This window comes from Berkeleyomyces rouxiae (assembly GCF_048999995.1).
Source record: "Berkeleyomyces rouxiae strain 22BRR77 chromosome Unknown BrBRR77_ptg000005l, whole genome shotgun sequence".
Taxonomy (NCBI): domain Eukaryota; kingdom Fungi; phylum Ascomycota; class Sordariomycetes; order Microascales; family Ceratocystidaceae; genus Berkeleyomyces; species Berkeleyomyces rouxiae.
This window is the reverse complement of record NW_027396495.1, coordinates 753808-779216: the sequence shown is the minus strand read 5'-3', so window position 1 is coordinate 779216 and position 25409 is coordinate 753808. Positions and strand designations below refer to the sequence as shown.

The 25409-nt window shown below is 52.1% G+C and overlaps 7 protein-coding genes across 7 annotated transcripts; 2 read left to right on the top strand and 5 right to left on the bottom strand.

Annotated features, from left to right (window-relative positions):
• Positions 1–2000: 2000 nt before the first annotated feature.
• Positions 2001–2381, bottom strand: BROUX77_005341 (uncharacterized protein; the record flags this gene model as incomplete). Its single annotated transcript, XM_073750204.1, has 1 exon — positions 2001–2381. The coding sequence occupies one exon, from the start codon at positions 2379–2381 to the stop codon at positions 2001–2003; it is 381 nt and encodes a 126-aa protein (XP_073604227.1).
• Positions 2382–4355: 1974 nt separating this feature from the next.
• On the bottom strand, positions 4356–6707 carry BROUX77_005340 (uncharacterized protein; the record flags this gene model as incomplete). Its single annotated transcript, XM_073750203.1, has 1 exon — positions 4356–6707. The coding sequence occupies one exon, from the start codon at positions 6705–6707 to the stop codon at positions 4356–4358; it is 2352 nt and encodes a 783-aa protein (XP_073604226.1).
• Positions 6708–7528: 821 nt separating this feature from the next.
• On the bottom strand, positions 7529–9464 carry BROUX77_005339 (uncharacterized protein; the record flags this gene model as incomplete). The annotated part of the gene is made up of 3 exons (XM_073750202.1): positions 7529–9103; positions 9167–9302; positions 9364–9464. The coding sequence occupies 3 exons, from the start codon at positions 9462–9464 to the stop codon at positions 7529–7531; spliced, it is 1812 nt and encodes a 603-aa protein (XP_073604225.1).
• A 770-nt stretch (positions 9465–10234) lies between these two features.
• Positions 10235–11908, top strand: BROUX77_005338 (uncharacterized protein; the record flags this gene model as incomplete). Its single annotated transcript, XM_073750201.1, has 3 exons — positions 10235–10289; positions 10356–11622; positions 11692–11908. The coding sequence occupies 3 exons, from the start codon at positions 10235–10237 to the stop codon at positions 11906–11908; spliced, it is 1539 nt and encodes a 512-aa protein (XP_073604224.1).
• A 5388-nt stretch (positions 11909–17296) lies between these two features.
• BROUX77_005337 (uncharacterized protein) lies at positions 17297–20118 on the top strand (the record flags this gene model as incomplete). Its single annotated transcript, XM_073750200.1, has 4 exons — positions 17297–17506; positions 17770–17859; positions 18374–19141; positions 19207–20118. The coding sequence occupies 4 exons, from the start codon at positions 17297–17299 to the stop codon at positions 20116–20118; spliced, it is 1980 nt and encodes a 659-aa protein (XP_073604223.1).
• A 1203-nt stretch (positions 20119–21321) lies between these two features.
• BROUX77_005336 (uncharacterized protein) lies at positions 21322–23097 on the bottom strand (the record flags this gene model as incomplete). The annotated part of the gene is made up of 1 exon (XM_073750198.1): positions 21322–23097. The coding sequence occupies one exon, from the start codon at positions 23095–23097 to the stop codon at positions 21322–21324; it is 1776 nt and encodes a 591-aa protein (XP_073604222.1).
• Positions 23098–23789: 692 nt separating this feature from the next.
• Positions 23790–25148, bottom strand: BROUX77_005335 (uncharacterized protein; the record flags this gene model as incomplete). Its single annotated transcript, XM_073750197.1, has 5 exons — positions 23790–23899; positions 23953–24155; positions 24214–24936; positions 24996–25033; positions 25098–25148. 5 exons carry the CDS (start codon positions 25146–25148, stop codon positions 23790–23792), a joined length of 1125 nt encoding a protein of 374 aa, XP_073604221.1.
• Positions 25149–25409: the final 261 nt, after the last annotated feature.

The window sequence follows — 25409 nt, the reverse complement described above, 5'->3', positions numbered from 1 at the left end:
TTGACTTTATTTGACGTGACCAAGTTAACTACATGAAAAAGAGAAACAAAGCAAATACACGACCCTTCGCGAGGAGGGCACAGACAAACTCTCTCCAGTTTGTTAATCATGAGAAAACCTTGACTATCGGAGCCTACTAACTCCAACCTGGGAGCTAGAGCTCCCCGAGCGCTGGATGACTAGTGTGTGGAATTCTGCATGGTACAAAGACAAAAGACAAAAGAAAGGAAAGGTACAAAGAAGAGGAACGCAGTACAATAGTTAACTACATGATAACAAAACAGGTCAAGCCAGAAACCATACACCAGAAACTCGGAAACAAACAGAGCAAACAAAGAAAATGGTGAAAAGGCGAGGTGAGTTTATTCATCCTCCGTGGCGCTGGACATCAACTGCTTCGCAATATACGGAGGCCCTTCTCAGTGATGATCGACCTCTGAATAAATATCTTTTGGAAAGGGTTGGCAACCTGGACTTAACTCGCGGGAGTCCCAATTGTTGCACCTTGCGCTGTGACGAAATGCCTTCTTAGCTGGTCTGTTCGCCAGGGAATCTCGGCATACGACAGACCATTTATAATACCAGAAAATACAAGGCTAACAGAATCAAGGACTAAAATCCAAGTCATGTAACTAAGTAGTAAGTTCTAACTGTAGTAAATCCCACATTGCAACGTATAATGACAAAAGGTCACCCATAGATTCGTGCAAACCTGAAATATGCCCAAGTCAGGACACAGGACTTGTACAATTTGATGGTACGACGAAGGTAAAGGAGAGAATCTTAGGGATTTCAAAGACTCTAGACAGAGTGAATATCTTGCAGATGGAAACATCTAAGCAAGCCGGTGGCCTTTGTTCGTAGTTGGGTCTTAGATTTGCTTAAAATGCAAAATATCAACGTACATGGAGGTCCATACTTTCACAAGCACTCGAAAAAAAGCTGGTTAAAATTGTGACATGCCTATGTTGTAGAAACATGATACTCTTTCTTTTGAGATTTGACGGTAACTTTCCTGAGATCATATTGGCGAACAACTGTCCTGGAATTCTATCTTATAAGCTATACTCTTCATCAACTCGATCTCGGTTCGTCCAGCCATATTCCTCATCTACTGTATCTTTGTATGCCCAACTAATCCGTTCATTGTTTAGGTCAAATACCACAAACCCAGCCTTGAAAGCGGGACTGCCGAGAACATTCACACCAAGCTCATCCGAAAACTGCAGTCCGCTAAAGCAAAGATCAGCCCCCTCGTCAACCCGGTTGAGCTTCAAATATCTACCGGGGATAGAGATTGGGCTCTCACCGGAAAAGAAGGTGAATTCAGGTAGTTTACTGGTGCAGGGGACAACATAACCAGCGTGTTCCTTGCTGTACTTGGCATTCTTAACCGTTTCGAAGTACTCCTCGGCGTATTTGAGGGGGAGCATGACAAGGTCGCTAGCAGTGTCAGCAATGACATTCTCTAGGCGCTCTTTACCAGCCAAGGCATGGTCAAGACTTTCAACATTGACATCTCCAAGGATTTAGGCCGCGAAGTTCCAATAGCCTTGACTAATGTCCACTCGACTATATCCGAGCGATCTGCGGATTGCGTCATCATTAACAAAGCCGAAGTCGACTTGGCCGGTTGAGTAATGTTTGATATCAATTGTATAGACCTGTTTGTCAAACTGGGATCCCGCGTTGCTCATGAAGTCAACATAGGGATAAAATTCCAGAGACTTGGAAGTGAATATTCCCATTCCAATGACTCCCGAGACAGATGGAAGATTGTGGAAGTTGTTAGGCACAGTTTCCGCGACTTGTATGATCTGGGTTTCAACAGCAAGACCACTGATGGACACTACCTCCGTATATCCAATACCTGAAGCTGTATTTCCATTTGGATCTTTAGTTTCCCAGTGGTATCCTTCGAATAGCTCACCACCGAAAATCCTGGCAGGAGTGTAGGAACCCTGTAAGACCTTAGGGTTTGCAGTCGCCGGGGAATGAACCTAAAGACCGTGAAACGCGTTGTCAAGAATGAGATTGTAAATTTTGGCCTCTCTGAAACCAATCTTTGTAGCGAGTGCGAACTTGCTACCACAGGTTCCCACTTCAAGTAAAGGAGTGGAGATGACTCTGCGCTTCTGGTTCCTGTTCAGCGCGTCTTTCAGATCCTGGGGCATGAGAACCTTGTATTTGGTGTAAATCTTAGCAAGGGATGCAGAACCATCCAAAGAATAGCCAATATCACGGGCTTGCTTGGCGGACCAAGTACCGGGAGCCGACGAGAAGGCATCTGCTGAAGACTCAGTAGGAGATGTAGGCAGGGCCAGGGCAACCTGGGAGGCGATCAGGCCGGTGGCAAGAAGAGACGAAAACGAAGGAGCCATGTCAAATGAAGAGTGAACTTGAAAAAGGTTTTGGAAGAGTGGATGGGATGTAAAGTTATTGAAAGTGAGGATAGACAGCCAGGAACCATCCGGAGAGAGGGTTGATGAGTCTTTATCAATGCTTGGACCGTGATGATATGCCAAAGGCTTTCTCTAGTATTTCTTGTACTATAGCCGACACTACTACTGAACTTCTCAAGGTACATCATGCCTGGCCATAACACACGCCGTACGACGAGAAGTCTTCAAGGTGGATTCCCCGTCACTGCATATCGTGAGATTCATGCCCAGATTCACATGAGGTACCATCCGGTACCATGAAAGGTCCGTGACTTGCGCCGTGATTTCTGGGCTATACATCCAAGGACCCAGCGGCTAGGCTTACGAAAAGAAGGCCCAGGCTGGCGACTCTGACTACAAAAATTTTTCTTCGATATATATTTATCTACATTGGCGTATACGACCGTCTTCGATGTATCTCCAGTAGATCACGCTATCGATGGAGAAGATCTTCAACAAAATGCAACACTTTCTAAGTTGTGTGCTGTGGATATACCAAGCCTTTTTGATGACCGAAATAAACACGCGAACCGCAAAGGCGCCAAAGCCCTGAGGATGGCCTTATTTTATGCGTGGTATTAACGATGGACTAGTTGTCATTAAGGTTCCCATGTATTGCCAAGTGGAAGTCATTTTGTGTGAGGCTTAGACAAAAACTAAAAGAACCAGTGTCTAGAAATTACCGTAGGGTCGTCTTTTCTGGAGAGTCGTACGCTGCCGATAAAGATGTTGGGCCAATCTTCTTCGCACTTCCTTTCCAAACACAAACCCAGCCCAGTCTTCAAAGCCTTGTATAGGATTGATCTAACCCTTCCGACTCTTCGCTGATTTCTAGTAAAATGTATCTCCTAGACCCTGCTACGAGATAGTTCCCCCACATGTAATTTTGCGGACATCGCTTTTGTCGTCTCTTTCGCTTATGCAACTAAAAACCGCGTCTACCGCGCTTGGATCGACCCAACATTCCGGAGCACTAGATATTCACTATACAATGCACACCGGGATAGCTCATTACAAAAAGTGGAAACGCCAATGCATGGTAGTACAGAATACATGGCACGGATAAGTCTTTATGATTGTGGAGAGTCCCGAATTGCGAGATTCTCTCGGCCAGTTGCAATGCGTTGAGTGCCGAATGACTCCTTCTCTGAAAGACAGAACTACGGGCTTGTTTGAGGTGGCAGTATCAACACGGATGGTTCTTTGTAGACTCCTTAGAGTATAATCCCTTTACTGAAGCGACTATCTTCATTACCCTGCGTTCTTGCACACGAGGCTTGGCATACGACAGGGGACTATTTCCAGTGTCTGGAATTACATAACAGAAACAAGCCAAAATCTAAACCATGCATCAACCCCACATCCCGAAGTCTAATGACAGAACGTCTCCTACCCGCTCAACGCAGAGACAGTCCTTTGCTTATGGAGCACCAAACAAGACCTATAGTTCTAGTCTCACTAACTACTGTTGCAATAGTAATCTTTTTAACAACAAAAGAAAGAGAGATGACGGCGCAGCCTCACCAAAGTTTGTGCCCCGAAGACTAAGCTGTCCCGGACAAGGTCGGGTCAGCTGGCGAAGGGTCGGGTGGGGGGCTGACTGGGGAGTCCCCTTTCTGCGGATCCGTCTCCGTTCTCTCTTGACAGTGGGCTAGGAGCACCGGCGGACCTTTAGCTGCTTTGGAAGCCAGCCAGATGAATACATTCCAGTGGCGATAGGGTTCTGCAAGACACCTCTAGACATCCGTTCTGGGTTGTAGGAAAATCCAAGCATGCTTTGGGGTGGTTTCTGTGCCACAGACCGGCCAGGTTAACACAGTGTTTATGTGCTTGAACCGGCAGTGGTAGTCTGCGAAGTCGCCGTGACCAGAAAGTGCTGTCAGGACAGCGCGGGCGAGCTTGCGATCGGTCTCGTCAAGGAGACTTGACCAAGCCTTCTTGGGGTTCAACTGGGCGGTGCAGATGGGGTCTGATGGCGCGCCCCTCCTCTGCCCACCAGGCGCGGAAAGCAGAGTCGAGACGGGAGCGGAAATAGTGGCGGGCCCAGGAGAGCGACATGCCGTCCAGCCAGGTGTTTGTCCTAGCCCCTAGCTTTGCTTGCTCATCTGCGAGCTCATTGCCCGCGATGTCGGAGTGGCCCGGGACCCAAATAGCCTCTACCTCGGGTGGGCCGTCGGGCCAGGGCCTTGGTCGCGGCCGCTCTGGGTGCGGTCTGATCCAGCTTGCGCAGATCATCTGGGCGCGCCTCAGATACTGCTCGGAGGTGCCCGGCTTGGCGTAGCGAGACGTGAGCCGGTTCACTGCGGCGAGATTGTCGGAACAGATCCAGACCTTGCGGCACTGTGGCTTCTCCCATGAGTCGACCTCTGCCAGGGCCTTGGCGATGGCCAGCACCTCGGCGTCATGGACTTCGGCGCGGAACGGGGCAGGGCAGTTGCCCGTGGACAGGGTCCTGCCGTCCTGGATGACCACCCAGCCGGCGCCGACCTTGTCGTCTCTCAACTTGGATCCATCCGTGTAGATCCAGAGGTCAGATGGGTCCGAGGAGCGGACTACTAGCAGGTGGGCCGCGGCTGCGGCCTCCTTGTTGCCTTGCAGCGGGGGGCGGGTTGTCGGGAGCACTCCCTTGCACCTGGCAGGGAGGCTTGTGGCGATTCTGTGCGGGAGTAGCCTCTTGAGCGTACCCAGCTTGCCACCAGCGGTGTCTCCGAGCCCTAAGGGATGGTTTGGCGGGGCTAGAGATGCCCTGATGCCGGCCGAGGCCAGGAGGTGGTCGAGGACGCAGCTCATGGGGGGGAACCCCGATGCCAGGTTAAAGATCGCACATGGCGTCGTGCAATATAGGGGCGGCGCTGCGCGTAGTCCCCTCCTGATCGTACGGTCCAGGATGTGGGCAGCCCCGAGAAGGGCCCGGGAAGGCTTGGTTGGCGAGGGGCCAGGGCGCCACCACGTGACCGCCGCGTATGTCAGTTTCGTGACCACGCAGGCGCGGACGGCCGTGAGAGCCCCCCTAATTGGCGCGCCCTTCCAACAACCGGACAGGATCTGGATGCCTCGGATCACGGGCGCCGTCCTCTGGGCTACGTCGCGGATGTGCGGCAGGAACGACAGGTTGCGGGACCACAACACGCCCAGCCAGCGCAGAGTCCCGCGGGGGTCCACCGGTTGGAGTGTGGAGCCGTCCGGGAGACGCGCGCCCGGGTTTAGGCCGTGGCGCTTACGCGTCACGTGCAGGAGGTCAGACTTGGCGAGGTCTAGCGCCATGCCGTTCTCTGTGCACCAACTGTTCACCAGTTCCAACGAGCGAGAGAGGGCGGTGCAATTCTCCTCCAAGGACAAGCTAGAGTGGACCAAGCAGCCATCGTCGGCGTATCCGCGGAGAGAGCTGGGGAGATTCATCCTAAACAGCGGAGCCATATACAGCATGAACAGGATGGGGGAGATGGGCGAGCCCTGGGGCAGGCTGCCGCCTGTAGGCTGGAGAGGGTCGGCCACGCCGTCGAGAGATAGCGACGCCGTGCGCCCGGACAAGAAGGATGCCACCCAGCGGCAAGTCTCGGCGGGACAACCAAGCTCCACCAATCTCTTCACCATCCGGTTGGGCTGAACCGCATCGAACGCCCCCTTTATGTCAAAGGTGAGCACTGAGGATTCTGACTTGCCGTCGGCGTAGAACTCTAGAGAGTGTGCCAGACGCAGGCACATGTCTTCCGCGCTGCGTCCGGGGACCGCGCCAGCGTAGTTCTCCCCGATGTGACCAGCTTCCAGCGCCCAGTGAGAGAGCCGGCGGGCGATGATCCTCTCTAGGCACTTGGCCAGAGTCGGGAGGAGGGAGATCAGTCGGTAGGCCCGCGGCGAAGAACGGTCCTTCTTATTCGGTTTGGCGAGGGCGATCACCTTGGCTTCTTTGAAAGAGGCGGCGTGGTGGCCCCATGAAAGGCTCGCGTTGAACAGATGCATGATCTGCCTCTGTAAAACAGGCCACGCGAGTTTCAAGACGTTGTTGGTCAGGCCGTCTGGGCCCGGTGCGGTGTTGCGCGGGCTTCGGAGCGCAGCCTCCAGCTCCCCGCTGGTGATGCGGGTCCGTCTTTGCTCATCTAGAGCGATGTGTGGCGGGTCGACGTCGCCTGGGCGGTCGGAGGGCATGTGCACCCTGCGAAGGAGGGCGGTCTTCTCCGTGCTGTCCGGCACTGTGGCTTCCGCGCCTTCGGACGGGGCCAGGGCGGGGGAGTGCCGGTTCGGCGCTTTCGTCCTCCATTTGACCATCCGGAAGATGTCTCGGGACCGCGCGACGTTGGCGAGGAGGTTGTCGTAGAAGGCCCGGGCTGCACTCCTGAGAGCAGACCTCAGGCGTTTTTTGGCTTCGCGGCGGACGGCCCTAGCCTCCTGTTCCTCCGTGGGCGAGCCAGCGTGCTTCACGCGGGCCCGAGCTGCCCTCTGGTCGGCGCTGGCTTCCCGACATTCGTCGTTCCACCAGTCAAACTCGGGAGTGTCGACGGGGATGCAGGCTAGGCAGTTTTATGTGGAAAACTAAAACATCCAGCTGATTTGAAAGTTTTTTTTCACTAGAGTTCGTCAGTGTTCGTTAGGGTTAGCAACCAAATATCGGTTGCAAAAAGGTAAGCTTTCAAAGTTGAAAGCCAAAACTTCATCCACCTCGGTGGAGGATGGGATCTCCGATACGGGGAATCGAACCCCGACCCCCACGGTGAAAACGAGGTATCCTAACCGTTAGACCATATCGGATCGTATCTGTTGAAATTCGGACACAGTTCAAAGACTATAAAGTCAGAGAAAATCCGGGGTCTTTTTTTTCCATGTACTCCGCCGGGGTCAACCCCCCGTGCCGAAAGCCCCAAGGCCCCGTGAACTAACCAGCTTTTCCAACTGCTTCCATCTGGAATGTGCCATCATATTGCTGTCGAATAACAATAACTAGCGTCGATGTTTTGCACTCTCAAATGAATAATGCTGAAGGAGAATCACGACCGTGGAGTAGTCAATTCAAATGAACAAGAGAATCGTTGAGCACATCCTCACAATACTCTTGTGTATCAACGCCTTGGATTATCTACACTCTATAATCATCATATGATTCCTATCTGTTTTAGCGCCTGCTCAATCTGCTCAGCCTCCGTTGCTTCCACCTGTAAGCTTCCAATATGGTTCTTCCAATACTTGAGCCCTTCGATACTCTCTTCCCTACACAACACGCCCTTCTGTTCAGCCATATCCAGCTCCTCTTCGGCTACACCCATGCTCCAGCCAAATCGCTCAGCCGCATTCTGTGCCGTGATACCTCTGCCAAATTCATGCCAGTCCCAGCAAACCTCCTTGTCCGGCGGGAACTGGTGCAAGTCTTCCAACCATTCTAACAGGGCGCGGATGATGGAGTCGTCTGTGCGGTCTTTACCTTGCACCACAAGCACGCCACTTTTAAAGGTGCGCAGACGAACCGGTAGGTGAAGCTTCTGGAACAATCGTGCCGCCATCTCAAAGTCATTGGGGCTGACAAGTTCAACACCTCCACGCGCACGGTTGAACATAGCCCATAGATCTACCAGGCTAATAACCCCTCCAGCCTTCTTGAGCACGCCACGGGAGTCATCTGTCAAAAATTCGGCAACTGTACGGGCCAGCTCTGATAGATAGAGCGATTCGGAGGTGCCGGCGATATCTTTTGTCGTTACCAGTCCCAGCTGCATAGCAACATCTGTGGCTTCTGTTGAACTACCGCTGACCTGCCGAGAAAAACGCTCGGCCAGACCAACAATCTCCTTTGCGGAAGCCATGAGCGCTTCAAGGTCCTCGAAAGCATTGCCAATCATGATTTCATTATTCTTGCGCATGTCGAACCCTTTTTGCTCCAAGGCTGCAATTCCAACGGACTTGACGGTCGGTCCGCTCTGGTCTTTTGAATGTGAAGGACTCCCCATAAGCCCACTGTCGTTGGTTTGAATTTTGTTAGGAATTGGCGGAGCGCCGTTAAGCAGCCATTTGCGTTGTGTGATCGATCCTTTCAACCGCTCGTAAAATACCTTTTCGCCACCTCCACGGAACGATAGTTTCACCGGCTCGTGGGCATCCGGTGTAGCCTGTGCCGGGAGCATTGGCCCAGGCGATTCGGTCCGTGATGGATCAAGCTGTTGGGGTATGTTTTGTGACAGCAATGGAGCACCACAAATTTCACATGCTATCAAAGATGGATGATTTGCAAATGTGCATCGGGGACATTGGAAAGTGGCGCTCGTGCCAGTTCCTGTTTCGCCATTGACGGTAGTGGTAACAGACTCGGGCGCTGGTGCCGACGTCAAGTAGATGTTGGTGTGCTTGGTAGCATTGGTGATTGCTGCCTTGAGAATGTGACCGAGTGTAGGCTTGATTCCACAGGCAAGACAGGGCGGAAGAGGCGTGTGTTCGTTGGCTAATGTAGGATCAAAGTTTGCCGGGACCGGGTTTGAAAAGCTGCATATGGTGCACACCCAAGTGGCTGACGTATTTGGTGTCGTCACTGATGTCGAACGCGGCTTTGTCAATATAGAAGACTGTGGCTCTGGTCGACTGTAAGAGCCGCGTCCAAGAGAGCGATTCTGCAGAGTCGATATGCGAGATGGAGGTTTCGGGAAAAGGGTAATCTTCGGTGAAGATTTAAGGAAGCCATTCTTACAAGCCATTAAATGTTAGCAGACACAAGTTAGATAGCAGTCATCATGGCATCTACTCACGTAAAGCTCGTATCTCTCAATGTCTCGCAAGTCCAAGGCAACCGAAAACATGCGTGGAGACGCCTTGTCAACATAGCATATACGATGGGATGTCAGGTAGACTTGGCCATTCTGCTGGTTAGGCAGCTTGTATTTTCTGCATAGCGTTAGGTCATGAACTCAACAACTAGACCATCGCTGTAAACAAAGATGCCTACCCCTCATATAGCCCTACGTTATCTTGCACGAAGAGAAGAACCTCATCGGTGAGATAGGCAGGACGCAGGGCTGTAGTAAGGTCGATTTGTTTTAGAAACATTCGTCATATCGGGTTTGTAGCTTTTTGCAAAATGAGGCGTCGTCCGGAAAGCTACGAGGCCTTCACAAAAAACAGGTGGGTAATGCTCTAGTTTGCCAAAAGGCCGATGACGACGAGGGTTGGTAAATGGTAATTGGTGATAACGACACAGCAAACTGCAAGGGTTGAAGTAGGGCGACGTGGTCCCTGTTCAGGGTTGCGAAACGAACGAGGAGGCGAAAGGGCTCTACCACATGAAACTAGGTTTCTTTGGCCCAAAATATCGAGGCACAAGGCATGTGGTTGTGGTGGTTGTTCTGTCAACGGTTTAAAGTTTCCCCACTACAGTGATGATTGCGGCGAGCAGCTATTATCGGTGACGTCTGGCCAGAGCTTCGATCAAACAGCATCACGTGGTCTCATCGACTCAGACAGTGTCTCTACTGTGCTGGAGGATCAATATTGTGCATAGACACGCACAGTGCCTGTGACTAACTCGCACTAAGACAATAATTCCGATTGGGCTAGAATGACATGGGTCAAAGCCACAGAGTTTGCTGCAGGTGATGATGAATTTCTCTCTTCCTTCTTCTTCCTCTCCACACCTGACATCAAACATATTTTTCTCCTAGTAAACAGCCTCGATCGTCATCACCGTCGTTATCACCATCCGCCAACAAATACAACACTTCCTCCTTCATCTTCGCTTCCGATACGCTTACAGACTTCGTGCCCCTACCAATCAACCTCCATTTGAACTAATATTCCAGAGCCTCGTGATACCTAACAAGATGGTTCCCGGCGCCTGGAATTCGGACGCTGCGGCGTCCGCCTACTCATATAATCGTGAGCCACTATCAAGAACACCCCATCTTCCATCTTCAACTCGTGCTAATCGCGTTATTTTTCCAGACCCTGCCTACACTCCTGTCCAAGTGAGACAATCTTTTGCTCCCGTCATTTCCCCCTACACTGGATATGCTACCCCGTCCCCCGTCACTGCCCCCGTCCCCGCACCTCCATCGGAACAGACTGGCCCTCAGGAATGGCCTGAAGGCGTTCGGAATTACGTACAGCGAACATTCTATGTCGACAACAACGACTCCTCAATCGCAAAATCTGACATTGAGGCCCGCCTCAAGACTATCATCGCTACTGCCCGTAGCAGTGGTCAACTGTACACCACTAACTGGGATCTAATGCCACTTCCTCAACAAGTAATCAGAGAAGAGCGTCACGCCCTTGAACAGGCTGCTCATATGGCAGCCACATATGCTTCGACCAACTATACCGCCTACTCCCAGCCCGTCTCCATAGCATCGACTTCAGCCTCCAACAAACGCAAGATTTCAACCGATGAAACGGCAAGATGGCGCTCGACTGCTCCTGAATCAAACAAGACTTTGAAGTCTCGCATCAGCAAGCCCGAAAAGCGCGTCAGCATTGAAAAGCGTCTTAGTAGCGATGAGAGCACTTCCAAGTCTAGTAAGTTGCAGAAGCAGTTGGAGCGTGAGAAGCGCGCGCGTCGCTTCCAGTTGGACAACGTGCCAGCTAGATCTCCTACACCCCCTCCTTCTGATGGCCCTGTTGTTGGAACTTGCCAAGATCTTGAAAAGAGATATCTTCGTTTGACCGCTCCACCCATCCCGTCAAAGGTTCGCCCTGAGTCTGTACTTTGGAAAACGCTGGAACTTCTCAAGCAGAAGTGGCGCACTGAAGCCAATTATGGCTATATCTGTGACCAGTTCAAGTCTCTTCGTCAAGATCTCACAGTGCAGCGTATCAAAAATGAGTTCACTGTCTCGGTGTATGAAATTCATGCTCGCATAGCGTTGGAAAAGGGCGACCTTGGTGAGTATAACCAGTGCCAGACTCAGCTCAAGTCACTGTACGCTTCTGGCATTAAGGGAAACCCCGTGGAGTTCCGGGCATATCGCATCTTGTACTTTATTCACACGGCCAACCGCACTGGTCTCAACGAAACGATTGCTGCACTAACCCCACAGGATAAACTAACCGTGCCTATTAAGCATGCTCTAGAGGTGCGAACTGCTCTCGCCCTTGGAAACTATCACAAGTTTTTCCAATTGTACCTGGATACACCTGGTATGGGTGGATATCTCATGGATATGTTTGTGGGCAGAGAGCGTCTTGCCGCTTTGTGTATGATTTGCAGAGCGTAAGTCTTCCGCTTCTGCTAACGTCGTGACAAAACAGTCGGATTCACTAACACTTTTTTTCCCCATAGTTACAAGCCTAGTGTCAAGATTCGCTTCATCACCGAGGAGCTTGGTTTCGAATCAGATTCCGATGCCTGCCAATTCATCATCGACCATAACGGCCAACACCTTCTCGATGATTCTTCCAAGACTGATATTTTCTTCCTAACTGGAAAAGCTGGTACTCTTTTTATTGACGCCAAAAACACGGCCTTCCGCTCTGTTGACATCAAGGGCCAAATTTGATCATCTGTGCTCAAATGATATGATAATGATCGGGGCGAGATGGTATGAAGCTATCAACGACCCTTGATTTCATGCACGTTTCTTTCTGCTTCCATGCAGACGATAGGTTGTTGACATCCATGTACCGCCCACCCATTTTGTCGTGATTTCCTTCTCGACTTGGAACATGTGATAAGATGTCATGACTCCCTCCCATGGACACCCGTTTTCGGCTTTCTATTTTTTCTATTCTGTTGCGTATTTCTCTTTGGGTGTAGCATGGGCGTTTTGCGGCAAATGATACACAGGCTCGTTCCCTTTCTTTTCTTTTCGGTGTTTTCGTACTTTTACTGAGTTTTCCGATGACTACACATGCGAGTATTGCCTCCCTCACGGTCCGAAGAGCTGCAATAATTTTCCATCCCCTGACAGCCCAGATTCTCCAAGGCGACAGAAAACCTTGATAACAATAACTTTTCATGTTATTTAGCGCTGGAATGTTACAAAGGCGTCACGAACTTGGCAGACCAGAAGGGGCGGTTTAAAAAAAGAGCACTGTGTATAGGCACATATGCCTACTTGGTGTGGCTTGGGGGTTGTCATTGCATGGCATTGGTGTTGACGTGGGATAGAAACACAACGGCTGGCCGCAACAGCTATGGCTGTATGAAAAGGCTGGCAGGCTCGAAGCCTTCTTCATCTGTTCGTTTTTTTGTATTATGATTGATACAGATTAATGTTTAGCAGTTCAATTGTTGAATTTGACTTGATGATTTTGCAAGCAGCAATGTGGCCCTATCAAAGTTTCTTATCCTCATCTACGGATGGATGTGTGCCGAGGCGGCCCTGCGCTGTTCAGCCCGGCAAAGCCACGAACATGCTCTATGTATGTGTAGGGCACGTTGTGCGAAATGCGATGCAGTGAGGTCTTGTTAGTCAGCTGATTACATGGCTATTTGTGTATATAAAAGTGACACATGTGAATGTATGTAACTATATACATTGTTACATGTTCACAGTCTAGTTTGTGCGATGGCGGTTGTACAACGTGAGAAGCATGCGGATAGGGAGGGATGCGCTCAAGTGGCTGTGTCAATGTGCATGTATGTTGTATGTAGCATTTTATAGCAGATAACAGGCAGAAGTGCAAGCGTTGGTTGAATACATGCATATGTAGGGCACTTTCGGGTGGTATCTTCAGATATATCTAGATGTATTGACGCATGCTGAAAGGGACAAAATATGAAACGAACGTGGAATTGGAAGAGGAAGAGGGGAGGCAAGTGTGTAGAGATACTCTCTGAGTGTCTATAGTACCTGGACAGTGCTTCCAAGGAGAAGAGAGAGCAGTGAAACAGGCTCCCAAGAGCCACGATCTATCGGTTCATCGAACCCCACAACAACACGTCAGCCAGCTTTGGGCGCAATATATGTGCTGCTTGGAGCTATATAGCCTTGGGCCTCTGGCTTCAAGGCGAAGTGGCTCGTTCTGGTTTCCCCTGCATATAGGAGATAGGAGAAAGTCTCATGATGGTGGTATAGGCCAGACAGGCAAGGGGCTTGCAGGACGGGGAAAAAGAACGAAAGCATAGTTACCACAAAAAGAGGGGTGGCAATAATAGGAGAAGCTGGCGAGAAGAAGATGCGGCATGCAGTTGGCCACGGGATGGCGCGGCGGCGGCTCAAGAGTGCGAAGGGAACCAGGGTGCATGTGCAGTACCTTACCGCTGTATTTAGCCAGGACTTGTATGAAATATGTGTGTATGTTAACTACATGAGTACTACATTCAAGTATTTGGTAGTAGTACGTCTGTATCCTATTGGATACAAAACTGCACACAGAGTGAACTGGTACAGAGCTGCATGACAGTCATACCCAGGGCCATCTCATCTGTAACACCCGCTCGCACCACTCGACGTTCCCTAATGCTGGGATTCCCATGCTCGTTTTAATCGGCGAAAAAAAAAGACGCTTTCTGTTTGGGTCTGTTCCCGGCACACTGGCAGCGCATGAGCCAGCAGAGAATTAACTTAGACTTAGCACCTTGTACACACATGCGTAGACGTGGACACTGGGTGGTCTAGCGTTGGGCGGGCCGGTTTGATCGTCGTTGTCGAAGCTCGTGGACATGTGCCGTTTCTTGCAGAGTTGGCTTGTGAATCAGGAGGCTTCAGCGTGTTGTTCACGATATACTTTGTCTGTGACGGCTGGGTGAGATGTTGGTTGTGAGGTGGAAAGATGTAGAGAAAATGAGACCAGCCCTTCGGAAGGCTCGCCTGCAGCCCATGCGAGGTATATCCATGAACTCCTCCTCCCCCTCTCTTCCCCCCGCCCATCTCTAACACGGCTGATATTCCGTGCAGCTCGGGGATATTGTCTCGAGATCCTCTGTCATCTCCCTTCTCCCGCTGCACATGGCAGGATGGCAAGGCTTGTGCGGGTTGAAGCGGCCGGCAGGGAAAGGCCAGATGCTACTGTAACTAATCAAACGCAGTGGATATCAAGTCGACCTGACGTAAAAGAGCATGCATATATACAGTAGTCTGGAAGTCTATGGAACACGTCTTGGAACAGATGAACTGGCAAACGTGTCCAGCCCAGCCCGGCTTGCAAATTAAAACCGGGCTCTGCAGGCATTGCGCGCGCATGAAGTTGTATCTCGCGTAGTTTATTTCTGTGTTATTGTTCATTGTGAGCCGAGCCTTGCCGGGCTTGGAACAACAACAAAGGCTTCTTTTTCCGTGGGGCTTCTTTGGCTTCTGTGTTTCATCTGGGGGGTCCTTGCTTACAAGCAGATTGGGCTTGCGGCCAGTGCCGGTCTTAGTAACGGCGCGTGGGCAAGAATGTGGGAATGGGAGTGGGTGGACAGACACATGGTTTAAGCCGACGATCGCACTCTAAGCCCTGCACATGCAAATGAGCCTGCAAATGGGCAAAGGCAAGGACCGTGGAAGAGAGTAGACGTCGGGTGAAAGAGGGGTAACTCAGATGCATGTGTCTGTAGGTGGTGAGTTGTGAGTGAGACTAGCAGCTTAGCTAGCAATTGTGAGATGGGTGCTTGGATGACGCGGGGGGGGGGGGGGGGGGGGGAGCAAAAGAAAAAAGAAAAAAAGAAAAGCATCAAGCGAGCTGGGCCTCTCGGCACGTAGCATCACAGACCAGCGTCCGCGTCAGCAATGTCCCCACTCGCAGTAATATCGCGAGTTTCGAGAGCGAGCTAGGCGGGGAGATGCTCCGTTGGTGAAACCCCGCAAGCCGGTGGCCGGCGGTATGGAAGTGGAAGAGGCATGTGCTACCCAGTATGCTAATATAGCTAACTAGTTAGTTGGCTAGCCACTATGTAACCAGGTGCACACAAGTTCTCAAAGACGCAGTTGGTACTCCTCTTTGCCAACCCAGCCCATGTCTCTCTAATCCCCAATGTCTCTCCGGTTGCCTGTTCAAGGGTCTTTTCTTTTCTTCTTGTTCTGGGCCTATCTGGGGCGGAACCAAACAAGTGCATGGCAGCTGATGTAATTCTGCGGTTCTCACTGGTGCTTGGTGATGGGGCGAGAATGCCGCGGCGCATGCCGGCCGCGTAGAGGGAGAAACAGCAGATGCGGACAGTACACGGAGCGGGCTTGGAGGTAGAGGGCCAGAAATAGCAGACAGACTGACTGATACATTGACACGAAATGTGCCATCTATACTTGTGCCTGTGCCCGTGCTTGGGGCTCTCGTGCTATTCGGCGCTGCTCTCCGCTTTCACTCTCTCTCTTTTTCAGTCGCTTCGTGCATGACAACAGGATGCGCATCTGACGCATTGCGCGTGCTTATCGCAGGCGTGATGCGAGGGGCCTTGTTTGGGAAGCATGATGCTCCAATTCCCAAGTACCAAGGACTAGTGTTAGTGTCATGCCACGCAGTGATGTACTTGTGTACATACACATGTAGTTTGTACACACACACATTACCATGTGCGTCCCTCTTTGTCGTGATTGATGTCCTGTCCTATCCTGTCTGGTCCTGTCCACCATGCCGTCTCTCCTGGTCCCGTCTCCACCCTTCTTGATCCTCTCTTGCAACGGCTCCACAGCCCTGCGTTTCCCCTTGATGCTGATCCTGATGCTGGCGGCCTGGTGGGTGTAGGTGTTCGTATTGTGAGCTTTCTGCTGGGATGCTTGTTGGCTCCTTGTCTTGGTGACTCTGTGCTAGACACCCACCTTTGTTCTAGTGGAGGTTGGACTAGGGTTCGCAGGTGCCAACCCCGCTCTGGAAAACCCTTTCTCGGGCGGGCAGTAAGGCCTTGGGCTTCCAGGGCACACACCACTGTCACTAGTCCCGGCATCGAGCCCTCATCTCGTTTGGCCTCCCGGCTCTTTGGCCCACGCCCCCGCCTGTTTCTCGATTTTTTCTTGTTGTTTTCCTGGGCCCCCATGCTCGGATTTGCGTTGTCAATGCTTGGAATCCTGCAGTGTCCCCAATTCTTTTTTTTTTCTCGATTTTTCGACTGTTTCACACCTTGTACCACTGGCTGACTAGCCTACATTTCGGTCCTGTGCCACTAACCGGGGGCCTGTATTTTTCGTCTTGTGCCACTCTCCGGCTGTGCTATGCTCGTTATGGGTCATGCTATAGGCTATGCTATAGTGCTGAACTTTGGACCTGCACACTACAGAAGCCCACAGGCTCCCTCCTCCATTCCACATCACTTTGCCTCTCAGTTCTTCTTCCTCCTGCTCCTCTCTGCTTGTTTTATTGCCTTTTTGTTCCTTCTCCTCTTCTTCAGATCCTCTCTGTTTCTCTCCCGTCTATCAATACTGCCTCGTCGCCTGGTTCTTGGCTCCCAAGAACCCCTCCATATTTTCCTCCAGTGTCTCGCACACAACATAATTCAGGCTTTGTTTAATCCTTGGCTTCTGAGACGCCCTTGACCTCACAACACTGCAACAAGAAGAACTTCACAACGGCCCTTTAGCCACCTGATATATAGCCCTCCCGCAGCGATTGCCCTGTACCGAAGCATTGCCCGCCGTCTATTTCCCCTCCAAAATACATAGAGACGCCTTCGAGTCCCGCCGGGAACGTGAACTGACTCAGCTCGCCCCGAAACCTCCAACAAAGCACCCCGCAGCAATCATCTTCAACCTTGGCTTTGTTTTCATCGCAACCCGCGCAATCCGACGACGTATCCGTAGCGCCTGTGCCTGCTAAAACCCAGCCGACCGGCCCCAGGCTCTCTGCCCATTCTCAACGCTCCGACATCCCGCCTGGTTGCGATTTGCAATCGTCTCCCGCCTCTTGCGCCTTTCCCCGAGCCCCTCCGATCAGCACTCCCCAAAGCTTGCCTGGGCTTCATTCAGTCTTGTGTCAAGCAAGTCCCATCCACTCCAAATTGCTCCTGTAACAACGTACAGAAATCCACCAACATGAAGGTTCGTGACCGCCAAATCGTCTCTCTGCTGCATGCCCTCTCATCCATCACCCTGGCCCCTGGGTGGCTTGAATGCGGAATCGGCTGTTTTGAGTGTCCTGCGCCTCGCATTATGAACCGCCAGACCCGTGGAGTCACTGTCACCATGGGCTGTGTTTTGGCTCTTGGTGCGACCGGTCCCAGGACCAATCTCCTCTCATGCCCTGTGCCATGTGTGCTTTCATGCTGGCGCGTGTCTGTTGGGTCACATCATGAACCACGGCGCGCCATACACTCACCGGAACTGTAGCACAGCGCGAACTTACCCTACTGCCATGTCAGCCTCATGTTTTCTCTCCCCAGACCACCCGCTGCGAAAGCGTCTCAAAGCCACCCACCAGGACATTGAAGAAGGCGGCCAGCGTCTCAGTTAGCCGCTGTTCCTCGCCCTCCAGCTACCTGAAGCTAACCGCTATGCACTTCTTCTAGGCCCTTCGGCGATCCATGAAGAGCGAAAAAGAAAAGACCCAGTCGACCATCGCGCCCAAGTCTGCAGTCGCCATCGTACCGCCCAAAAAGGTAAGATTGATCCTTTGTTTTGTCCTGTCGAGCTCCGAGCGTTTGGTACAAGTGCACCCTTTGCTTTGCCCCAGGCCCTATTTGCGCGGCCGTGAAATGCCTCCCTAGCTGTCTCTTGAGCTCTTGTGTGTGAGAGATGGACCCTTGTTCTCAGAGCCGCTTTTAACCCCTCCTGATGGTTTGTGCCTCTGCCATTGCCATTGTCTTTCTCGCACAAGCAATTCAAGAGCGGTTATTGGGGGCGCCTGGAAAAAAACGGGAACCCATCCATCTCCTACCCCAGCCAGATCCCGGCCACCACGAACCCTACCAGACCTGCCCTAAATCAAATCTGCGGGTACGGCAAGCTGAGTCGGGCTCTCTATACACTTGCCTGTACAGTATACTTGTGCTTTGTGCTAGGCGTGTTTCACCCGCCTGCAGGGTTCCAGGTGGCCCCCCTTCTCTTGCGTGACCACTCCCCATAAACCTTATCACTAACTGTCTTTTTCCTCCTTTTCCCCCCTCCCTCCAGGTTATCAGAGCTCTTTATGACTACAACGCCACTGCCAACGACCAGCTAAGCTTTTCCCGTGGCGACTTTTTCCACGTTATTGGACGAGAAAACGATCCCGACTGGTACGAAGCCTGCAACCCCGCCGTCCCCGACGCCCGCGGACTTGTGCCCGTTTCCTTCTTCCAGGCCCTCGGCAAGACTGAGCGCGATAGCACCAGCAACACCCCCCCTGACACGGGAAGGACAAGCATACCTAAGAGCGAATACGATTCAGGATACGGCGAATCAGCTCCCTCATCTGCCGGTCTCGGCCATCAGCGACAGCCACGCAGCATGAGCGGCGGGAAAGGAGGCGGTGCCATGGTCTATGGAATCGTTATGTACGATTTCAAGGCCGAGAGAGGCGACGAGCTCGAGGCAAAAGCCGGCGAGGCCATCATTGTCATAGCCCAGTCCGATCCCGAGTGGTTTGTTGCCAAGCCTATTGGCCGTCTTGGTGGCCCTGGGCTGATTCCTGTGTCCTTTATCGAAATCCGTGATATGGCTTCCAATACCCCGGTAGCAAACCCCCAGGAATCTATTCGCACCGCAGGCATTCCCCGAGTCGAGGAATGGAAGAAGATGGCTGCCGACTACAAGAATAGCAGCATCAGTCTGGGCAAGTTTGACACCGGATCTGGCCCCTCTTCCAACCAACCTACCCAGCTAGAACAGGGCATTGAGCGCCTGAGTCTGCAGCAACAGCAAAACCATAATCAGGAGCGTTTGAGTGGACAAACTACCATGGTAAGAACTCGTCAACCCCGTCAATTCTATATAGGTTGTCTAACACATAGATGCGTTCGCCGCAGTCTGCCAATACCGCATCTTCTCAACATGAGCAACAACAACAGCAACACGCATCACTCCAGGCCTCCCAGCCTCCCGCAACCTCATATGGCATCAAAGTTACATCCCAGCTGGCTGCCCCGGTCGAGGCCCGCATTCCCCGATACTGCTTTGCCGATGAAAAGTATTGGTTCGTCATTGAAGCCGTGCTGGAGGACGGCCGCCGGTGGGAGCTCTCGAGATATTATGAGGACTTTTACGACTTTCAGATTGCTCTCCTGACCGAATTCCCTGCCGAGGCTGGCAACGTGGCGAATAAGAAGCGCACCCTACCGTACATGCCAGGGCCCGTCAACTACGTCACCGACGCCATCACCGAGGGGCGTCTACATAACCTCGATGCCTACGTTAAAAACCTGCTGCAGCAGCCGCCCTACATCTCCAAATGCACGCTGGTTAAGCAGTTCTTCCACCCACGAGAAGGTGACTACGAAGTCGATTTCAACGCCGAAGAAGACTATTTGCTTTCCGGCGGCGGCGGCGGTGGTAGCGCTGGTGGCCCAGAGACAAGCTTTGACGGCGGCTCGGACGCCAACGGCGCCGGCTACGGCGCAACGCCGCGCCACATCTCCACGGGCGGCGGCCCGCAGGCACAGCCGTCGCACTCTTCGCTGTCGAACGGCGCTGTGTCGGCCATGAAGATCAAGGTATGCTTTGAAAACGACCTGATTGCGCTGCGCGTGCCGACCGACATCCAGTTTGAGACGCTGCACAGCAAGATCCGCGATCGCTTCAAGATTAATCCGCACGAGGAAATGCAAATGTTCTACAAGGACGAGACGACGGGCGACAAGCCAAGTTTGCTGAACAACGGCGATCTTGACACGGCGTTGAATCGTAATGAAAAACTGCTCATATATGTCGAACGTGTTTAAGTATTCATATATTTCTTCTTCCCCCCTTCCTCTCTGTCTTCTTCTGACCACCTTCTTGTCTTATTCTTTTTTCTTCTTACATGTCTCTCCTACTACCCCGTTTCCGCATGCAGTTCTTTGATTTTTTTGTGTGATTTTTTTCTTTCTTTGTTTTTTAATGTCATATTTCGTCATTTTTCAGTGGCTACGGTGGAAGAAGACCGGTTTCCGTGCCTTCTTCGAGGAGGAGACGGCATCTTTGTGCTATGACTTGATTTTCTTTTTGTTTTTTCTTCATATGGGTGGCGTTTTCTCCTTTGTTTTCTTCTGTATTTTTTTTCCGGGGAACTGCGTTGATATTTGACTACCCTTTTCTTTTTACGTTGTTCTTTTTCTTCTCTCTATATTTTACTTTCACATGCTTGATATCTTGCGTAGTTTCGTTGCTCATGTGTCCATACATGTATTATGTCCTTTGCTTTTTGTTTTTTTTTTTTTCGCTTGTAAATTTTATTCTTTCAGCATAACTACCACTCTTTTTTTTTTCTATGCATCCACTGTGCGTGATACATGTGCGTAGCCCACAGCATCTATTGATACCCAAGATCTGCTAGTTTGTCGCAACAAACACCTGATCTCGTGCTCAAGGCTTGGGAGACATTCGTGATACTCTGTCGGCAAGCAAATACCCGCATCGCCGCCGAGCCGTAGTCATACGAGGTGGTCTATGCCGAACTTGGCCTTGGCATTTGCCAGTCAGACAGGCTTAACCAGCTGGATAAACTGCATAGTTACACAACCAAGCCAAGAGAGCCAAGGCCCAAAGCCAAGCTTCTTGTTCCTTGGGCACAGCCTGTTGGTGGCGGCATGCAGGGGGGATGCGGCAGATCGTAAACGATACACGTAAAAACCCGTCAGGTGTGCCAACTAGTTCTGAGAAGTGGGAACTGCAGGCTTCGAATTGATGTGATCGTGGGTAGCAAAGGTTCTTGATGGGAATGATTCGATATATACAAAACGACAAAGAAAAAAAAAAGAAACATGTCATGAAAGAAAACAAACAACACAGAAGCTAGCGTAAAATTCCTCAAAGCAAAAAAAAGAACGAGTAAAAAGACGCCTGATGCCCAATGCCCACACCTACCGAGCCCCAAAACCCCCCCCCCCCGGCTCCCCGCTTGCCTTCCCCGCCACTAGCACTTGCACGTTTGATTACGGGCGCTCCTACACCTCGACATGCGTCGACAAGTGCTCGACAGCCTCCTTGATAGTGCGCAGCATGCGCTGATTGACGCAAAACGGGCAGCGCACCGGCTTGTCGCGCACGGGAATCGCGACCGACGACTCAATCGGCGTCAGCGTCAGGTCGTCCTCGGCAATGAATCGCGCATGGCCGTGCGCCGGCGTCGGCACCGCGGGCGTGCTGGTGCCTGCGGCGACGGTGCTGCTGGGTATGGTCTGCGACGCCGCCGGGGTCTGTGTCTGGCTGGGCGCGTGCGACACAGCAGTGGTGTGGCTGCTGGTCGAGACTGTGCTGGGGTTGGTGGGGGTTTGTTGCGCGTGGGTGTGTTGTGCGTGGTGTGGTATGCGGCTGGGTGTCGCAAGGACGCTCTGGCGCAGGTGGTCTATCCGATCGCGCTCTTCGCGCACGGCAGCTGCGGTGGCCTCGGCAGCAGCTTCTTCCTGCTGCAGCTGTCGCAGGGCAGTGTGCAGAACCATTTCCGCATCGTCGTCGGTATAGATGTGCAGATCGGGGGAGGGGGCGGACCCAGTGGTGTCGGCGCTGACAGTGGTAGGCGCTGTAATACCGGCGTCTACCGTTGTGTGGTGTTGGTGTTGGTGCTGCGGAGGTTGTGTCTGTTGTTGCTGGGTAGGCCGTGGTTGTTGATGCGGGTCTTGGGCCTGGGCTTGGGCTTGGCTTTGGGCCTGTGGTTGAGCCTGAGGCTGTGGTTGAGCCGGCGGGGCCTGGGGCTGTCCCTGCGACTGTGGCTGTGGCTGTGACTGTATCTCTGCCTGAAGTAGCGTTGCCTGTGGGGTAGTCATGGAGGCGGCGGCGGCGGCAGCGATGGACATGACAGATGTGTTACCAGCATTCATGGACAGAGAAGAGGAGTTGCGTACGATTTCATCGCGCACAAGCGCAGCGACATTCACCGAGGGCTCAACACCAACTAGGCGGATGATGGTTTCACGGAGCGCGGCCGGGCTGGTGTTGGGGCCGATGGGGCCGGTGTTGAAGCGCTGCAGGCACTCGCACAGATACAGCACATCTTCGGCGGGATTTTCGACGTCGCCGTGGCGGCGCTGGCGGCGGATGAGCAGGCCATAACGCTTCTTGAACCGGTGAATCCAGCCAGGCGAGAACTCCGGGGTAGACTCCTGCTTGTACTGTGGAAGCGCACTGAATATGGCCTTGGACTTTTCCGCAAGCTCGTCGTTCGTGGGATGGCGGCCTGACAGCAACATCTGCTGGTACCATTTCAGCACAAGCTTCTCGACATCGGGCCAGTTTCCGAAGCGCATGCGCGAGCCGCTCAGCTGCGGAGCATCGAGATCCAGGCGTGAGTATTTGGGCGACAGACTGTGCGAGACGGTGCTCTGGCTGATGCACTGGCCATACTCCTGCTCGAACCATTCCTGACATGCACGATGACTCGGCCGCGTAAGCTGACTATTCGCCCATCGACGCAAGGCGCGACGTTGGTTAAGTGTCAGGGCGTTGCGCTCGCGCGATGGCGTCACTGTCGCCTGGAGCTCCGAGATATGCGGCGACTGCAGGTCGTTCTTGGGCGGCTGCTGCTGCTGCTGTGGCGTTTGCTGTTGCTGCTGCTGCTGCGGCTGTGGTGTGTGACTGTGAGAGTGGTTCGGCGTATGGTGATGGTGGCCATGCGGCTCGGCCTCGACCACAACAGCGCCAGCAGCGAGAGCCTCAGCCTCAGGCGCAAGGCTGCTCGCCACGGCCAATGCTGGGTCCGTGGCGTCTACCATGGTGACATCCATGGCACCGGGCGCGTTTTCGGGAGCGCGGGGGTGCTGATGGGGTTGTTTCGGGCAACTAACACGCCCGTGGCCCGATAGCCGGATATGCCTTGTTTCTTTCGATAAGCAGAGGTTTATTGACGTGGCGAGCGTAGTTGACGAACGAATATATGCGTTTGGAGAGACAAAGGGTAAAAAGTGGGGGCTAGTTTGACCCCGGTTGAGCAAATACTGGATTGATGCACAAGGACGGGGAAACGCCGACGCAGCGCAACCAGAGGACTGGCAGAATTTGGGAAGATAAGGGTTTGCTGAAGATGAGAGCACTCTTGCCGCGATTTCGGAGAATAATCGGCGCTCCGGGTCGGAATTTGGGGCAAAAGCGGGCTTCGCAGTGAGGCGTCGCCTATTGTTGTATCCAGCGTTGATCACAGTTATCGGGAGGATAAAAAAGGTGAAAAACGAATCGCAGGGTAAAAACGGGGCTGGGCCCAGTGCCTCTTTTAACGGCGCAGCGGATTATGCAATAATGGTAGTTTGCGCCACAATGGGGAGTGGCGGTCTACATATTCTGGTGCCTAAATAGGGAGTCATAGCCAAGTACATGCATATTTAGTGTGGCGTAAGAGGTCTAGACTAGGATGGTTCAGTTCCACCTTGAGGTTCTTCTTGATCAACATAGACGTCATTAACGACCATATATGCACCTGTCCTCACTCTTCAGCCTCTCCCTCCCGCTGCTTTAGTTGTATCCTCCATAATCGCTGCGAGCTTCCCAAGATGATGTCATCCGTATTGCCGAATGCAAAGCTTTTGACTCCGCCTAGGACCGTTAGTAAATGACGCTGAACCACAAGATGCATGATCTAGACTTACCAGGCACGCGGATCACACCGAGAAAGGTTCCCTGGTGATTCCATACCTCGATGCCGCTTGAACTAGCAGCAATTACTCGTCCTGCAGAATCACACTGAATAGCTGTGATATCATCGCTTAGGGGGTGTCCAAAAAGACTTTTGTTGGCTAGGAACAAGCCATCTTCTCTGGATACCACGTCGAACATGTAAATCTTAGGAATACTGTACATTGTAGTTAGCACACATAACAGCTTTTGGTTTCCGCTTGATGAAAACTTACAACCCCTCGATCCGGTCGTCTAATTCGTCTTTAGAGCCCGCATCTGCTACATATACTCTCGATCCATCCGGACTGACTGCTACTCCGGTTGGTCTGGAGAAGCCTTCTGCCATGGCCTTGACCTTCATAGTCCTCAAGTTCAGCCGGTAGAGTAGGCAAGGTAGTCTACATTTTGGGCGGAATCCTTGAACGGCGCCGTCAGTTGAATCCGTAAACCAAATACCATTAGCATCGGCATCGAGACACAACCCATGTGGAGAGTTAAATGGACGGCCCATGTATTGGTTGACCAGGTTCTGGGGAGGCTGGCCTCGCGGCATGTAAATAAGTCCGGGTGCAGTTGTGTTCGTGTTGCCCTGCTCGCAGTACAAAACACCGTCCCGGAAAGCAATGCAGCTAGACGGCATACACATGCCCTTTGGCGGGCGTAGCTTTGTCCATTCGGCCTGGGCAACCACACTATCCTCTAGAGAGAGGGGGCCTTTGGTGGCAGTAGTAAGTTTAGTTTTTGAGATTAGCACCACGGGGTACCTGGAAGAAGAGGATGGCGAGAGGAGATCAGAAGTGGTATAGATGTCTCCAGTCGATGGCAAATAGGCACAGCCAGTATGGAAAAAGGGGTTCCTTGAACTCTCAACCGTCGATAAAAGGAGGATTAAGAGAGCTTGAGGCCCTGTGAGCTCGGTCAGGCTTTTATCGTGCATCACAATCAACGGGGCATCTCTGGTAGAAGGTTAGCAGATTGGCTACGATAAGATGGTATTGTTAGACTGAAAGCCAACCTCCATTCGTTTTCTCGCTCGTTGAACTCATCATATGTCTGTATCAAGAAAATGTTAGCCGGCATCATATATCACGGCCCCCAGGAGCGGGATCAAACCCACGACGACATGAGCCACATGAGTGTCAAACTCGTGAGCTATAGAAGCGGCCATGGAAACGATGATCGATAGCTGGGTAGGGTGGACAGATAAATATTGACAAACGGTTCAGAACCAAAGCAGAAAAAAGAAAACGAAAACCAAGTACTTGAATGTAGAGAATGAGTAGTAGTAGAAAATCCCTTCCTGTGTTTCCTGCCTTTTCTGGCAAGCTGCTCCAAAGTGGTGAGCAAATGGCCGATTTGCCCCACTCTGGCTGGCAGGCTCGAGATGCTTGAGCTTATGTACGCAACTACGGATGTTCATGTGCAATTA